At 40.3% G+C, this 17,389-nt stretch overlaps 2 protein-coding genes across 2 annotated transcripts; both read left to right on the top strand.

Moving 5' to 3' along the window:
- The first annotated feature begins 6,409 nt into the window (after positions 1-6,409).
- On the top strand, positions 6,410-7,030 carry LOC122651031 (RING-H2 finger protein ATL5-like). The gene has a single exon (XM_043844374.1). It carries the CDS (start codon positions 6,410-6,412, stop codon positions 7,028-7,030), a length of 621 nt encoding a protein of 206 aa, XP_043700309.1.
- Positions 7,031-10,844: 3,814 nt separating this feature from the next.
- LOC122651032 (RING-H2 finger protein ATL39-like) lies at positions 10,845-11,399 on the top strand. Its single transcript, XM_043844375.1, has one exon. It carries the CDS (start codon positions 10,845-10,847, stop codon positions 11,397-11,399), a length of 555 nt encoding a protein of 184 aa, XP_043700310.1.
- Positions 11,400-17,389: the final 5,990 nt, after the last annotated feature.

Genomic DNA, 17,389 nt, shown 5'->3' on the forward strand with positions numbered 1-17,389 from the left:
TGGCATCATTGAAAGTGCACAAGCGAAAATCTCAAAATGGAAGGAAATTTACTTTCTGCGCATAAAGAAATCTTAATTAAGTATGTTCTTTCCTCTATCCCGGTTCATGCCATGTCTATGTTTATGCTTCCCCTAAACATAGAGGGGGACCCTCCTTCAGGAAGGATTAAGATGTAAAGTTGGAAATGAATGGCTGTTCTGTGGATATTTATCGGGATGATTAGGTCCCTACTCTTATACATAAATGTACTTTTAGTCCTCCCAATGCTATAGGTCCGCAGATGGGAAGACTAAGGGTAGAGGTGTCATCTCACAGTGCCATGTGAGAGGGCGTAGGTAGGGATGTAAATGAATAGCCGAAATTTGTTTCCGTATCCGTGTTCATATCTGTTTAGCACTATCCGAATCCGTCCGAAAGCTAAACGGATACGGATACAGATAGGCTATAGCTATCCGAAAAGCTATATTTATATGTAAACGGATAAAACATCCGATCCGTATCCGTGTCTGTATCCATTTAGCACTATCCGAATCCGTCCAAAAGCTAATCGAATGTGGATGCGGATATAGCACTATCCGTGCCGAATCCGATCCTTTTGCATCCCTAGGCGTAGGTGTTTATACCCTATTTTTGGCTCAAACGAAATTGAAACCATTTTCGAGCCAAGTAGGTACCGAGGCTGGTTCTTTTTGAACAGGGCTTGGATAATCAGAAGCATGATTGGTGGAGTTCACTTTGCCTAGATAAACTTGGACGGTTTTGTAAATATTGGTATAAATGTGTATATTTCATTCAATAAAAAAGCTGCAATTTATACAAGTAAAAATAGAGCAATCAGCTCAAAGAAAAAGGAAACTAAGATAAAACTTCCTAAACAAACTAAATACAATATTCACAAATTGGATGAGACAATGCCAAGGATCATGCAACGGCATTCTCATCCAAGGATCAAGCAATGCAATCCTCAACGGCTCTTTTAGCCAAGAATGCAATCCCCAACGGCTCTTTCAGCCAAGATTCACGCTAACACTCCCCCTCAAGGTGGAGCATGTAGGTCACGAATGCCTATCTTGTTGAACAGTGATGGCCACTGAGAGGGGGGGTGAATCAGTGGACTATAAAAATCTTTCCCTCTAACAGGTTCACTCCCAATTCACCTGTTAAGATCTTTAACACTCACCACAACCACCCACACAGTCTTCTCAAAAGGCAAACAGGTACACAACCACACTCTAAAAGCAATCTTGACTCAGTCTCATACAACCACAGTCACTGATGCTGCTGCCAAGAGCTGCTATGTCAACTGTTGGAGATCCTTCACTCAAGCACACTGACTCAATCACAACTGGAGGATCTGAATACAAGCCACAAATTCGTATACACACCCCAGCCAGACTCAAAGGCTCTACCAGGTGTGTACACCCATCCTGCAGAAATGCACTTCTAACCAAGGCAAGCAAGCATCTACAACACAGAGAAATACGTGCTTCGGCAAGTTGCCTACGTGCACGGAGTAATGGTCACTTGAACCTCAGCATCTACTCATCACTAATTTTCCCAGCATAAAACTGAGAGGCCGCACCCACCGCTGCAGATGATGTTTTAGCCACACCTATGACTCGGGACATCGACTGCTTCTATCTCTAAGTATAGAGACAAGGGTGTTACCCCCAATGGTTTTCCCAAGACCCACTCGGTACAAGACTGTGTCCAGATGCAACTGGACAACTTAATAAAAACAATTGGGCTTATACAAATGCCCTACAATGAAATCCACATAGCATAGGTCTATGGCAGTATAACCTAGCTAGCATATGCAATGGAAATACAGTATATCAAACACAACAGGCAATAAAGTGTAGAAAATCTCACAACCATGCACTGTCTCTGATCATTGATGTCCGGTGATGGAGTCTAGCAACTCTGGTGGCTCACTGGAATCTTCAATTTCTCCCAATTTGATGGAGAACCTGGAATCTTCAAGTGTGCTCTGTCACTGGAGTCCTGGAGTGGTTCTGGCAGTGTGGGAAACCACTGTCTTCTTCCTTTTCTTTCTTTTCCTTCTATTTCCTTCCCTTTCTTTTCATTTCTCTTCTTTTCCTTTCCTTTCCTTTCTTTTCTTTTCTCTTCTTTTCCTTTCCTTTCCTTTTCCTTTTCTTTTTCTCTCCCTTTTTTCTTTCCTTTCTTCTTTCTTTTCTTCTTTGTTTCCTCCACGGAATCTAAGATTTGAGGCTTGAGATGGGGCTTCAAACTTCCTTTTTTTTCTTCTCTTCTTCTTTCTTTCTTTCTTCCTTCTTTTTTTTCTTTCTCTTTTCCCCTTTCTTCCTTGGCTACAACCACAAAGAGAGGTGCTGAAACTATGATTTCAGACTATCAATGGTTTCTAGGGAGGCTGAACACATGAGATGGAGAAGGTGATTCAAGCCATGACTACACACATCACCTATTTAGGGCTGCAACCCTTTTCCGGCGACCTCTGCTTCTCTTTTCTGTTCTCTCAGCACAGCAATGGATAGAGCTCGAAAAATTACCCAAAATCAAAGAAAAGTTCACCTCATTTGGCCATTGGATGAGTGAGATATCGGGTTTAGAAGCTAGGCCATTCGTAGAGCTTAAAATAGAATCTCGAGGGCCGTGTACCTATGCGCGCGCAAGCATCATATCGGTGCTTGATTCCATGTAGCGCCAGTGCATCAGCACATTTATCAACGTCCGTCAGATCTTGACTTTGAAATATGCATGTTTTTCATACGTCAGATCGCTTAAGATCTCATCCGTCAGATCAGTATCACGAGGTAAAGTCAATGTCAAAGGCTGACAGTAGCAGGCGACGTTTCGCGCTCCTAATGGCTGTCTCGTACGGCAGCCTTATAGCCGTTAGATCTGTCGGTGAAGGCGGGAATACTTTTCAGCCATCGGATAGTCATCTATTTCACCTTGAAATGATAGGGCCTATGACATCTTCCGAAACAGAATCTTTCTTGGGTGCTTTATATGTACGCGCTACATTCAATCAGGGACCACAGGGTCTACAGATCTGGAATAATCTGGACCGCGCATTCAAATTTTAAAACCTCAGTTGAATGTGATCATGTTGATCGGAATCTTCTACATCCCAACCTATCAGAGAACCCGAAATGGAATCTAGGCCACAACTTCTTCATTTTAGCTCCGATTTGAGTGCCGTTTGCAGCCACGTGTCCATGACGATGACCACTACCAATCAAAATTAGCCACATCAGCAAAATCCTTACTGATTTTCTCAGGAAACCCCAAAACAATTCGGATTGACTAAAATGCCCTTCATTTTAGGTGACCAAACGGGAATTGCTATAACTTCATCGTCTGAACTCGGAATTGCACGATTCCAATTGCATTTCGAAGAGAACTCGACAAACTAAAATACTCATGCAGAATGCTCCACCCAGTTCCGTCATAATACCCTCCAAAAATGTCGACGAACACACTGCCAGTGTGGAAACCTATGAAATCAACATTCTTAATGCACCTAGCCTTCACCCAAGGCTATTTAAAGCTTCCAAACACTGCAATGAACAATCTTATGCTGCCACATAATTCTCGGATGCTCCAACATCATTGCCAACATGTCACAACACTGTCAAATGACCAAAATGCCCCTATGAGTTGTATCTGCACCAAGATGCATTGTGTTGACCACAACAACACACATGCACTATGTTGACAACAATGACAACCAACACACAGTCACTGCCATCTGCACTGTGTGTTCAACACATCTTGGACTTGAGATATTGAAATTGTACCCGACCAAGAGACTTAGTAAAGAGATTGGTGACTCGATCGGCAGACGGAATCTTGGTAGGGTGAAGCAAACCCAGTTGAATTTTCTCTCGAACGACATGACAATCTATTTCAATATGTTTTGTGCGTTCATGATATACTGGGTTGGCGGCAATGTGGAGGGCTGCTTGGTTGTCACAATAGAGAGGGATATGCGCCGGGGGAGGTAATCCTAAATCCCGAAAGAGGTAGGAGAGCCAAGTGAGTTCACATGTAGCAACGGCCATGGCGTAGCATTCTGCTTCAGCAGAGGAACGTGACACTGTGGTTTGTTTCTTTGTCTTCCAAAATATCGAAACTATGCCAAGGAGAATGCAGTATCCGGTGGTAGACAGGCGAGTCATTGGGCAGCTCGTCCAATCAGAGTCACAAAAAGCGGTCAACTGTAAAGTAGTCGTTGCAGGTATAAAAAGACCTTGACCAGGGGTGCCTTTAAGGTAACGAAGCAAGCGATGGGCCGCATCCAAGTGTGGTTGGCGAGGTTGGTGCATAAATTGACTTAAGATATTAACAGTATGAACAATATCGGGTCATGTAATAGTAAGATAGATCAAACGCCCAACTAATCGCCGATAAGGTGATGGATCTGAGAGAACCTTGCCTGTAGAGTCAGAGAGTTTCAGATTTTGTTCCATTGGAAAATCTGTAGGACGAGCCCCTGTGAGTCCACAATCATTAAAAATATCGAGGGTGTATTTCCGTTGACAAAGATAGATCCTTGTTGGAGCGAGCAACTTCTATACCAAGGAAATATTTTAAAATGCCAATGTCTTTAGTATGGAACTGGTTGCTGATGGGGGTTTTGACATCCTGTGATAAAGCAACATCTGAATCGGTGATGATAATGTCATCCACATATACGAGGATGAAGATGGAAGCAGAGTCTCGGTGGAGCACAAAAAGCGAATGGTCAGCCTAGGATGGAATAAAGCCAAAGCTTAGTAAAGCAGTGGATAATTTGGCGAACTAGTTGTGTGATGCCTGTTTCAAGCCATAGAGAGAGCGGTGTAATTTACAAACAACGTTCTCCCCCTTGTGAAGATAACCAAGCGGGGGGGTCATATAAACATCCTCCAAAAGATCCCCATGAAGGAAAGCATTATAGACGTCATTGATGAAGAGGCCAAGCGACGGCATTGATGAAGAGGCCAAGCATTGACAGTTGCAATAGTGAGAAGAACTCGTATAGTGACAAGTTTAGCAACAGGAGCAAAGGTGTCGTGATAATCAACGCCTTCAATTTGGGTGTAGCCCTTAGCAACAATTTCAGGCTCGGTCGGGTTCGGTCGGGCCTAGCCAGGCCTCACCAATTATGCAAGCTGCACCGTGTTCGACCATTTAAGTATTCGGTCCGGGCCATGTAGGGCTTGATCGGGGTTCGGTCGGTGTCGGTCTTTAATTGGGTATTAAAATCGGGCTTTAATCGGGTCTTAATCGGGTTGTGGGTCTGTTTAACTCTTCATCGGGCCTTACCCGGGTCTTGATCGGGCCTTTACAGAATTAAATTCCTACTTGAAAAAATAAAGAGAAAAGAAATGGGTTTCCACCAAAACACATTCAAGACCCAAATCCAAACCCAATTTTTCAAACCATAATCTTTTCCTGAACTTATGTTTATTAGTTTCTACTAAAAAAAAGGAAGAACTTATGTTTATTAGTTTTTATTTACTGATTTGTTTCTTTTTGTAATTATAATTAACTCAAATTTATGAAGTGCTTATGCTTATCAGCTCAATCATCATTGACGGTACTGGGTTCGTCCTACTATTTGTTTTCTCTTTGGAGCAAGAACACCCCTAGCCCTTTTTGTATATGTCTGGTTCTGATTCTATGAAATGAGAACCTTAATGGAGAAGAATATAAACATTTTTCTGAGTTAAAGAAACCCATCAATTGAATTGTCCATTAATTTGAGTTTAATGGGCTAATCATTTTAAGGAGTTAAATAGGAAAAGAGAGAGGGTTATCAGGTGGGCTAAATGGATTAATGGAGGGTGGTTTGCTTAAAGGGTCGGGCTAGGTCGGGCTGTAGCTGGGCGGGCTAGGTCGGGCTTGAAAACGGTTGGTCCGGTCGGGCGCCCGACGGGCTAGGACCCCACACCGGGACCGTCCTATTATTAAACGTGTCGGGCTTTAAGAATCGGTCTAGTCCTGATCGGGCTTTAACTGGGCGGGATTGGTCGGGCCTGCCAGGCCGGGCCTGGAATTGACACTCCTGGGCTGGGCCCTATCTTGGCTGGGGTGGGGGCGGGGCGAGGATAGTTGTTGGTCTTTTTCAAAAAGTGGTTCATTCATAACTTAAATGATAAAATAACATGGGCATTATAAATAAATAAAGGGAAATTGGGTTACAAAACTTTTGTAACTGATCGAAACAGTTACAACAAGGGAGAGAGAAGACTTATGGAGACGACCTTGACTTTTGACTTGACTTGAATTGTGTATGTATATATTCTGCCTTCTCTCACATTTCGCCCCTTAAATCTGCCTGCCATTTGTTGTTGTGGATTCGTTGTTGTTTTGCTTTCTTTCTTGGGAAGGTAGGGTGGGTTCTTAATTTGCTATCAAATCTACTTCCTTCCTTCCATGGGTTCCGATGATCATTCAGGAGGTTTCTCCTTTGTTGATGCAGATGTGTGGTACCATTCCATAAGTAAGATCATTGCCTTATGTGCTGTGGCCTTACTCGTCAATTTACTCTTCGTCTATGCCTGTACTACTTACAGACGCCAAACTAGAGAAAGAGAAAGAGAAAGAGAAGCTGCTCTGTCGTCCTCATCCATTAATTATGGAGGAATCTCATCGGTCACACAATTGGTGGACCTCTCTCGCCTCACACCACCCATTGAAAACATTCTCCATCCATCGGTCATCGCTTCACTACCCACCTTCGTCTACAAAGTTGGCCACCTCCATACCAAGTTTGACACAGTAGTAGAATGTGCGGTTTGCTTGAACAAGTTTGAGGAAGGAGACATGATAAAGCTAATACCTACCTGTAACCATATGTTTCACTTACAATGCATCAATACCTGGCTCCGCTCACACTCCACATGCCCCATCTGCCGTTCTGCTGTACAAGCCGCCTCCACTGCAGAGGGTACATCTCATGATGCTTCTTCACAAACTACTTCCAAGGACGACCAGCTGGAACCCAACATGATCACTATAGATGGTCGACGACGGCAGGAAACTGATGAGGTTTGAAGTTGAAGATCTTAGATAGATAAATAGATAGATGGATAGTCGATCATCAGTAATAATTTGTATACCTAAACATATATGTCTCGATCGATCTCCGACAATATATAGATGAATTATCAATATACTTCTCTTCTCAACCATCGATCTTATCTTCATCATTAATTTTCCTGCACTTTTGTCTCATGTTATAAACAATTGAGAACTCAACCAACCCACCCACACCCCACCAGAGCAGGTTGTTCATCCCCAGTTGAGACTTGAGAATGCAACTAGTAATAAACTTCTCCCTCGCTATCTGAGAGTGCAAGTCTTCAAGAAAATGCGTGGATGGACACCCAATGGTTCCCTAGCTTCTCTAAGGGGGCAATTGTTGGGAGTGATGTGGCCAAAAATAAATGATAGATTTGTGAGCTGAATGGCCGTGGTGGGTTCATGACGGATTCAGGCGTTAGACTTGAGGAAAAAATTTTAGGGTTACGAAGATATTTCGGTAATATATGCCGATGTAGGGTTTCATTATATGTTTTGTAGAGAGAGTTTACTCTGAAATCCAAAAGATTGGTGAGGATGAGCGGTTATAATCTATTATTCTTTGATAGTGAAGTAGTTTTGATCTTACCGTGGTCATAGGTAATCTTGTCAAACCATATAATTGGATGATTGCTATTTTTCTACATCATTTTAAATTCTTGGTTTTCTGCAAAGAAAAACTTTTTGGGGCATGGGGATCTCATTACCCTTTCTCTTTTTTTTTTTTCCCTAAAAGAATTTGTTTCCTTAGAGAAAGGGTCATAGTACATAGCTTCTCATTCTTAGCATTTCTTTATTCTAGACCTGTAATCAAAATATCTTTACATTTAAAAATTATTACATCTGCTCAAAATATAAACTGTCATTTGTATGTTGGCGCAAACTAACCAAAAAAATTATCCTCTCAGGTTCCTTGTCCGATACACTTTCCTTGTGCCTGTAATAAGAGGGGGGTGGACCTCACCCAGATAGTGTGTTCAGGCAGGGGATAAGGTGATCATTTTCACCACCCTATGAGAGAAACTGTATGAACTGTACCGGGAAGGGAACCTGAGAAGATAAAGATCCTACAAAGTAACACTCCCCTAGCTTATTTATCAAATGAAACGCTTATTCACGTTTACAGGGAAACAAAAAAAAAAGAGATTTTAGTCCGTAACGTTACTATTTCTACTGTCGCATAGTATATTTCTCAATGCCACCCTTTTAACCGTCACATATTTTCAGCTGCAACATTTATGACAACGGTTATGGCAACCGGTTAGAAAACCGTCATCCAGATTTTTAGCAACGGATTTGATTTTTTGGCACTTGAAAAAACCGTCGCCAAAATGAGAGATTTCTTGTAGTGAAAAGAAAATGAAACCCCCAGCCGGCTTGAACCCACTTTACGGATTAGGAGTAAGTTTTCCTTCACTCTTTGACTCCATGTGATTGGATTCTTGTATCATCATTAAACTCTTACCCTTTATTGTTTAGGATCCATAGACTCCATTGTGGCCGAGGCCGATCCTGAGATTAGACCAATCCATCCAGGTTTTACTGGATCGTTCCCTGGATCGGATAACTCGATTGGTTCAGCCAATCCGATCCGAGATTAGCCATTTTTTTTGGTTTTTTTTACCAATATTTTAGGGATTTTAACATTTTTTTTTTTTTGAATTTTTGACCGATCTGTATCTATTTCATATTTTATTAATATTTTCTTTTTGAACCATGACTATGAATTTCTTACGGATCGCTCAAAGCATTTGCTCGTCTCTTTGAAACTCCTTTTTTATTGAAAAGAGAGGGATGGATAGCACACACCCCACTTCAAGCGCACCTCTGTATCGACAGAATCACGAATTTGGTCTAGCTGGTGGAACCGGTGAACCACGTGAGCTGATTAGATGTGTGGGGCAGAGGTCTCGTAGTACAACCGATCCAAGCCCGATCCAAGCCCGATCCAGTAAAACCTGGATTTTGGTCATTTTGATGGATCCAAGTCGAAAAGACCGATCCAAATCGGTATTTGCTTGGCCGATCCCAAGTCCGATACCTGGATTTTGAACATTGATTCCCATGCTAATTCAAAAGCTTAGATGCCGTGAAGAATATTTCACATAAGTATAACAGATTGTTTTTTTAAACAACCAAAATATTTTAAGATACAACAAACAGGTTGGTTGTTCATTTTTGAAAATTTTAATATATTATTAACACATTTTGATTTAGAAACTTCACCATGTGTGTAGAAAAGAAATGATCAAAGCCATCTATCATATATTTTTTTATTTTTTTTTTGGATTTGAAGAGCTTTAATAGGGGGGAGGGATAGGGGATGGGGATAGGCCCCAAGGTAGTTTGAACTCATGACCTCTTATGTGAGGAGTTGGTCTTCTACCATATATATATTATTTTGAGAAATGCCGAGCATATGTTCTCAGTTCCCTTTGCCTTTTTTGTTTTAACAAAATTGTTTTTATAGAATTTGTCATAAAAGTAGGTGTAAAACTATACAATGAAATTAAAAAATGAAAGCAGCTATTGAAATACAATACAAAAATTTGGAAAACAACTTTTAAATTTATTTCCTTCTATGTTATTTCTCCCAAATGAAATTGATATCTTAATTAGTAATACAATTATGGGAGAGAGTTTTCTACAAAGGCAGTGTAAGAAAGAATCTGCACAATACAACCACCAAAAGGTAGAAAAATGGTATGTTCTATATAGGGTCTATACGAACATGGTCAGAATAAGAGAGAAATGTCAATATGGGTCTCACTAGTTATTATGTGAAAAGGATATAAAGGAATCATTACCAGGGTAATGGATCAATCATTTTCACTACAATTATTGCCAGCCATAAAGAACACTATACCCATCATATGATTGGATTATTTTACTTAATCAATCATACCTATAAAATGTTTCATTTTTATGTAATACTTAAAAAAGGATAATTGACAATAAAAAAAAAAAAATGTAAATTTTCCTCATGAGCATTGAAAGAGCTTCTCTGCACAAATAAGTCATGTGCCAATTTGATAAAACCTATATTTTGTGGATAAGTAGGGGTTCTAAGATTCATTTCTCACATGCCGAATTGCAGCCAATATAAAATTTGCCTAATAACAAAATGAAGTTTAATTAAAAGTGTTGGGAGTACCCAAAAGGTGCAAACCAATTAAGCTAGGAACACTTTGTGGTGCGGAATTGAATCTTGACCTTAAATTTTAGCATGTGACTTATCCAACGTTAAAATTTCCACATCTTTCTTGTTAGATGGATGGTCCATGTAGAAAAGAAGGTTGTCCACATTGGAGAGCATATTTAGAGTTAATTTTGCCACTTCATATATAGCTTAAAATTGATTCTTTTAAGAACAAAATTAATTTCCGTTGAATCAAGCAAAGCCTGGTAGTGATCACTGATTAAGGTACCATTTTTTTTTTTTAATTCTTTCTTATAATACTTTCCTTGGTTACCTGAGGGCCGGCTAAGATGAAATCCATCTCTCTTGAAGAAAAGAAGGATGTTTCCTAAACGTTCCTTGGTTGCCTTTTTTTTTTTTGTGTTTTTCTTATAAGACCTTCCTTGGTTACCTCATTCATTCATTCATTCACAAACAGACCGCCGAGAAAAGCGGTCACTCAATAGTAGTTTCTTATTCCAATTGGCTGGCAGTTAGCAGATAATAATAGATCTGAGAGACAACTAGAGAGACTCTAAAACAACAACCACACCTTAAATCCACCATACTTGTCTCTCTTTGTGGTTCGTTCTATCTAATTCTACTTCCATGGATTCTGATGATGATGAGTGGTACCATTCCCTTAGTAAGAGCATTGGCTTATGCGCTCTAGTCCTATTCCTCATCTTAGTCTATTTCTATGCGTGGAGTACTTACAGACGCCACAAAAGAGATGTTGAGACTCAGCAATCCATTGATGAAGTCTTATCAACGGCCGCCTCACAAGTGGTGGACTCTCGCCGCCCACCACCACCACCACCCATCGACAACGTTCTCCATCCATCGGTCATCGCTTTACTACCCACCTTCGTATACAAAGTAGCCCACAAGCTCCACACCAACATTGACACACTAGAATGTGCAGTTTGCTTGAGCAACTTTGAGGAAGGAGACATGACCAAGCTAATACCTACCTGTAAGCATATGTTTCACTTACAATGCATCAATATGTGGCTGAGCTCTCACTCCACATGCCCCATCTGCCGTTCTTCTGTACAAGCTTCAATTGCAGAGGGTACATCAGATGATGCTTCTTCACAAACTACTTCCAAGGAGCATGCCTATGTGATTACCATAGATGGCCGGGCTGCAACAAACAGATGAGGTTTAGATAGATAGAAAGGATTGTGAACCCACCCCCAACACCCCCCCCCCCCCCCAACCTTCGAAGCTGGTTGGTTGTTCATCCCCAGTTGAGTATGCAACTAGTTATCTCATCTCTTACTATTTTTTGCAATTTCCTTTTCTATATAAATGGTCCCCCCCCCTCTCTTCCCCGGATGATGAGAGAGTGCAAAAAAATCAACTTTATCTGTCTTTAGGAAACTGCGTGGATGGAGCACCCAATGGTTCCCACTTCCCAAGTTCCCTTTCCATCCTACCGATACCACCCCAAGCTTATCTCATCTACTGAAGATTTGGGACCAATTCAATTTTCCAAGTAAGAAGATAGCGGCTGAAGTGTTAAAGCCTATTATATGTCTTTGGCGAATTTTTCTCCTCTCAGGTTCCCTGCCCTCTTAGGTTCGTAGGTTCCTCTCATAGGGAGGGCGGAAATGACGACCTCATCCCACCCGGGCAGTGTGTTCGGGCAGGAGGTGAGGTCGTCATTTCCGCCCCCCTATGAGAGGAACCTACGAACCTAACCGGGCAGGGAACCTGAGAGGAGTTAGATTCGTCTTTGGCTTGCCCGAAATGATAAAGTTTTCGATCCAAGGGACAATACCCCTGATGAGGTGTTTTCTAGAGCTCAAGCAGCTTTTTTCGAGTTTAAAGTGTCCAATCTAGAACTCATATAGTAGATCGGACCCCATTAGGCACATAACAGACCACCATGCTTTCACAACTGTTATCCTTGGAAACTCTCACTCTAGGCGACTCTCACTCTGGTGGTAGGTAGCCTTTTTCAAACAGCTCCACTCTGCTTCAAGGTTTTTGTCTAACAGCAGGTTGCCCTTTCTGTGAGTGAAACCCGTGACGTAGTGTCTAGTTCTGATACCAAATGTTATGTACTTGACTGATACGCCAAAAGCTCCAGAGCTTATTGAACGCGTTAAATCAAGCCCTTTAACCTATCTCATACTAAACTGGCACAATCTAACTCCCATACACTAGAGTGGGCCCCACAAACACTAGAGGGTTTGTGTTGCTTTTTCATACACATGCGCACGCGCTGAAAAGAGTTTAGCCGGGCCGGACGTGGGTGTGGGTGAAGCAATATGGGCCGTGCCTTTTTTTGTTTTTTTTGGCTTGGCATCTCACGTTGTTGGGCTACTTTATGTGACTTAGTTGTTACATGGGTTGGGCCCATTTAAATGGTACATAAAAAGAAACAACCATACGAATAGGTGTGTTCACCTCATCTTTTTGTCACGGTCTTGGGCTGGATGGGACTTGGGCCACCTTGTTTGACTTAGTTATTATGTGGGCTTGGGCCCATTTAAATGAAATAACCATTCGAATAGGTGTGTCAACTCACACACACACTCTCTCATTCTCTTAAATGGAATTCACGACCTCTAATTTTAGCTTTTCGTTTTTGAAATTGAGCACAGCCCCAAGGTATCAACGAGTGCATATGGACAAGAGGGTCAATAGGAGCTGTTTTATCTTGGGAGACTAGTTCACGTCAACCCGGTTGTACCAATAAAAGGGAACTAAGGTCTTAAGGAGAGTGACCGGTGGCACAACTCAGTCTCACCATTTTTCTCCTAATCTCGTTTGGATTCTATGACTATAATAGAGAATGTGATATACAAAACAATGAAAGACATGACAAAAACATCAGTACTTCATCAATATTGAGTTTTAGTGGCAATGGTCAACAACATATAATTAAGTCAAGTTTATATTCTATTTGAATATCATTATAACAAAGATGTTATAGTTTTTTCAGCAAAACAGCAACTAATGATGGAATGTAAGAGGAAATATCTTAATTTTCCCTCGTAAATCTTTCATTTTTCAAAAGAACAACATATAAACTCAGGTAGGCTATTCCTAATATGGGGTAATTAACTAATAATTTTATTTCATTCCACATTCATCCAATCACTTTCAAGAAATAATTAACCATTCAAAAACTTCTTAATAATCAAAACAATCTACGAATAGCAAAGCTAATGGACAAACAAAGCCCTAAACAAGATCACCGGGACCTTCGGTATCCGCAAAATCAGGGAGAAAAATACCAATAAACTCGTTTAGATATTATCTGGCAAGCTAAGCCACTAGTTTAACATGTCGTGCTAACGGTTCCTTTGTCGTGGATACATAAAATCAGTTGACCTGATTGTATCGTCTGAATAGTGCAGTAGATACAGGATTTCGGTCTATGATAGTGTTTGACAGAGGTAGGGGTGGGTGAGATATAGAGGGAGTTGGAAGGGGGTGCCCGATATTCACACACATTGGCCCGACTAATCCCCCGGTAGCAAAATGGCCACCGCACCTATTATCACACTAAATTTTCATCACAACAATCAATTGGTTTGAGACGGAGTGATGACTGGCCTAAAGTGAGGACAATGGGCTTTGAACTTAGGACGTTTGAGTTTATGATTGACCTCAGTTTTTTAATCACTGAACTAATAATTTTATTTGTTGTTTACGGATGTTTCGGGAACATTGTTCCCACGTTAATGAAATGCTCTTATCAAAAAAAATAATAAATAAATATACAGCAAGTATAGAAGAATGATATAATTGGATAAAAATCTTCTGGAGTGATTGGGGGTTGTGTCACTAGGAAAGTTGTGATTGGGTGGTATGGGCTTTGATTGATGACCAAAATATGCAAAATAAGATACCCAACTTAAAATATATCACCCATATTTATTTTAGAGTTTACAATTGGAGAAGGGAACAGGGAGGTTAGTTTCCTATTAAGGAAAAAAGATACCCACCCACATGGTGAGGTTTCTAATTTCTAAATGAAATATTAATTTATTAAAATTTTCAAAAGAGAGTATGGAAATTGTATATAAAATAGGGAAAAAGTTCCCCGCGATGCTAGTCATCTTACATTGGTTTTTTTTTTAATTTTTTATTGTTCTCTCTTTATCTTGATCATGTGGGCCCATGTAAATTATACTATTCTCTTTTTTATTTTATTTTAAGAATTATACCATTCTCAATACCCTCATTAGTATGACATGGGAGATTCCCCTCCCCCATTGGCATCATGAGGAATCATTCCCCTTTAAAATATTATAATTTTGAAAAAAAGAAAGCTATCTAGTTAGGCGCGGTGCGAGGCTCCTACGCCTAGACACAAGGCCCGTATGAAATATCCACCGTATCCCCATGGAAAGATAAAAATTCTTGACAACATTATGGTAATTTTATGTAGCCATGTATCTAGGCATAGGAGCTACACACCGGATGCAGTTAGTTAGCATTCTCTTGCCTTTAATTTTATACAAATTTAAAATACTGAAAGAAAAATAAAACCTTGTACAAGCATTGAAGTCAAAAAGGCATGTGGTCAATCGTTTTAACAAAATAGGTAAAAGTTGGACATATCCAGCCTACGTTTGTCTCTATCCCACCTCCTATGGATATTGAGAGGAGAACTACTGTCGATCTAGGGCTTGCCCTTGTGGTTAGCTATTCCCTTGGGAGAACTGCGTCAGGCGCTTGATCGGTGGTTCAAGTCTCCTTAGCGACACCTAGTCCACATTTAATTGCTTTTCAAGAAGTGGAGCCTTTGGGTACCATATTTGACCCCTTGTGGGTCCCCTCATTGCCTCCTAGTGTGTGCAATTATATTTCAACCAAAATGGAATTGGCTAAATAGCAAATGAAGTTTTGAAAATCTACGAGTACCAAAGGGCAAAGGTTGCACACCAAGATAAGGATTGTAGAGAGATTGCATTCCAATGCAAGGACATGTGCTAGTACATTAATGGGGTTTACATGATTGAATTTGACTTTGAAATTTAGAATGCACACCAAGATAAGGATTGTAGAGAGATTGCATTCCAGTGCAAGGACATGTGCTAGTACATTAATGGGGTTTACATGATTGAATTTGACTTTGAAATTTAGAATGTAACTAATCAATCTAGACCTTGTTCGTCCTTGGTAGAACTAATTTGGTGATGCATGGAGACAAATTTATCTACATTGGAGAGAGTATAATAAAATTTACCATTTTATATTTACAAATGATTCTTTTAGACATTGTTTATCTTGTTATATATATGTGCAAATGATAGTTTACATTAAAATTTTACTCCGTTTAATTTTATTTTTTACTTTAAAACATCGGTATAAATTTCTATTTTACAAGAGAATTTTCCTTTCCCGTATTTATACATGGAAACAAATGAATCCTCAAGAAAGTATTTTCCATTAAAGCAAGCAAACCCGTTATTACATAACGACGGTCACTATTTTCTAGATGAGTATGCCATCCAACGCCTCTTAAGTCGATATGCTAAAGATTCTTCTTGTATTTATTTATTGGATGGTTAAAAATCTTGAGATCATACTAATATTTATATCAAACAATCCTTCTGGTGACGTCATCCATATTTGATAAGGTTCATTCGTGTGATCAACCACTCTTTCTTTTCCCTAGCATGTGGACCCATATACAGACGATGTGTCACTTTCTTTCATACCTCCATAGTGTGTTGATCACATGATGCATCCACCTTGCCGACTAGGGATATCAATTCTAAACCCGCATCGGTAGGACTGACCTGTCTTGATCAGTGAAAATTCAAACTCGATCCGACACGTTAGCTCAATGTTTCAAACTATGGCTCATGGATCGACGAACCCTCAATCGAGCCTAATACAATTAAACCCGTTTATGGACCATTTGTTTTACAACAATTACCTTATAAATTCCCTATTTTATCTCAAATATACTTTTTCTTAATCTCCTTGATTAATTTATCTTTTTTCATTACATAAGCTATAAATAAATGACTACGGACCAAGATAGACCAAGTAAAAACATAGAATTGATAATTGTATATGTTATACTAATGAAGTTGATGGGTCAAAAGTAAACTGAGCACATAATCAAGGCCTTTTATATTGTTCGAAATGCCATCATATGTATGTTCATTCAGATTGAAGACTATAGAGCTCCAAATAAATTTGAGAATTACATATGAATGACCATTAGAACATTCTCTCAAGTAAGTTCTTGTTTCATCACAAAGAATTGAATCTCATTAGGAGCGAATATGATTTTATATATATTTTTTTTGGTAGAGAATATGATTTTATATTTAAGGACTAGAGAAAGGAACGCTAACTGGTGTTGTACCTCGGCGTGTACCTGTGCCCAGGCACAACCGCACGTGAAATGATCGGCGCACCCTTGGTCCTTTCCGCCTTTCCAGGGGGTGCACCGATCATTTCGCGTATGGCTATGCCTGGGGGTAGGTACACGCCGAGACACAGCACCGGTTAGCATTCTTTCTCCCTTACGGATTTTATGAAATCAGTGTCTTAATCCACTTGTTGGTCCTTTGACTATGCATGTAAGAGATCCAATTCAAAGATAAAGTCCCTCTAGAAGCATTTTGTATAAAGGAATATAAAACATTAGGGAGAATGTTCTCTGTGGCAGGGGCGCAGGTTGCTCCCAAACACATGGGGGTGGGCACAATGACCATCCTACCTCCTTGAGTGGCAGGCCCATGTGTCTGGGCGCAGCCTGCGCTACTGCACAGAGAACATGAGCCCAAAACATTAACCCCTCATGGGTTTTCTCGGCTGTTTAGGACTATGTGCTTCAGTCACGAGGTCCTAGGTTCGAGTCCTAATACACGGGGTAGGGGGAGGCTCTGTGTAACGGGGGTTTTCCCTAGGATCTATATGGACCAAAATTGTATAACCAGATTCTAACCCATTTAATAGAAGTATCAATTTATAAGAACAAATGAGGAAGAACGATATTTATAAAAGCAATAGGGACAGGTGTGTCTCTTTGTGCAGTTGTGCACAGGAAATGAAAATAAGTTCACTCTGTTGATGAAAGATAGATGTATCCTTCCTTCCTTCCTTCCCTCCTTCCCTCCTTCCCTCCTTCCTTGGTTACCTTTTATTTATTTTTTGATAAGTCTTTCCTT

Source organism: Telopea speciosissima, chromosome 2, assembly GCF_018873765.1.
Source record: "Telopea speciosissima isolate NSW1024214 ecotype Mountain lineage chromosome 2, Tspe_v1, whole genome shotgun sequence".
Taxonomy (NCBI): domain Eukaryota; kingdom Viridiplantae; phylum Streptophyta; class Magnoliopsida; order Proteales; family Proteaceae; genus Telopea; species Telopea speciosissima.

Bases quoted from the DNA above. Each gene is read 5' to 3' on its own strand.
- LOC122651031 (XM_043844374.1), top strand. From the start codon at position 6,410: ATGGGTTCCGATGATCATTCAGGAGGTTTCTCCTTTGTTGATGCAGAT.
- LOC122651032 (XM_043844375.1), top strand. From the start codon at position 10,845: ATGGATTCTGATGATGATGAGTGGTACCATTCCCTTAGTAAGAGCATT.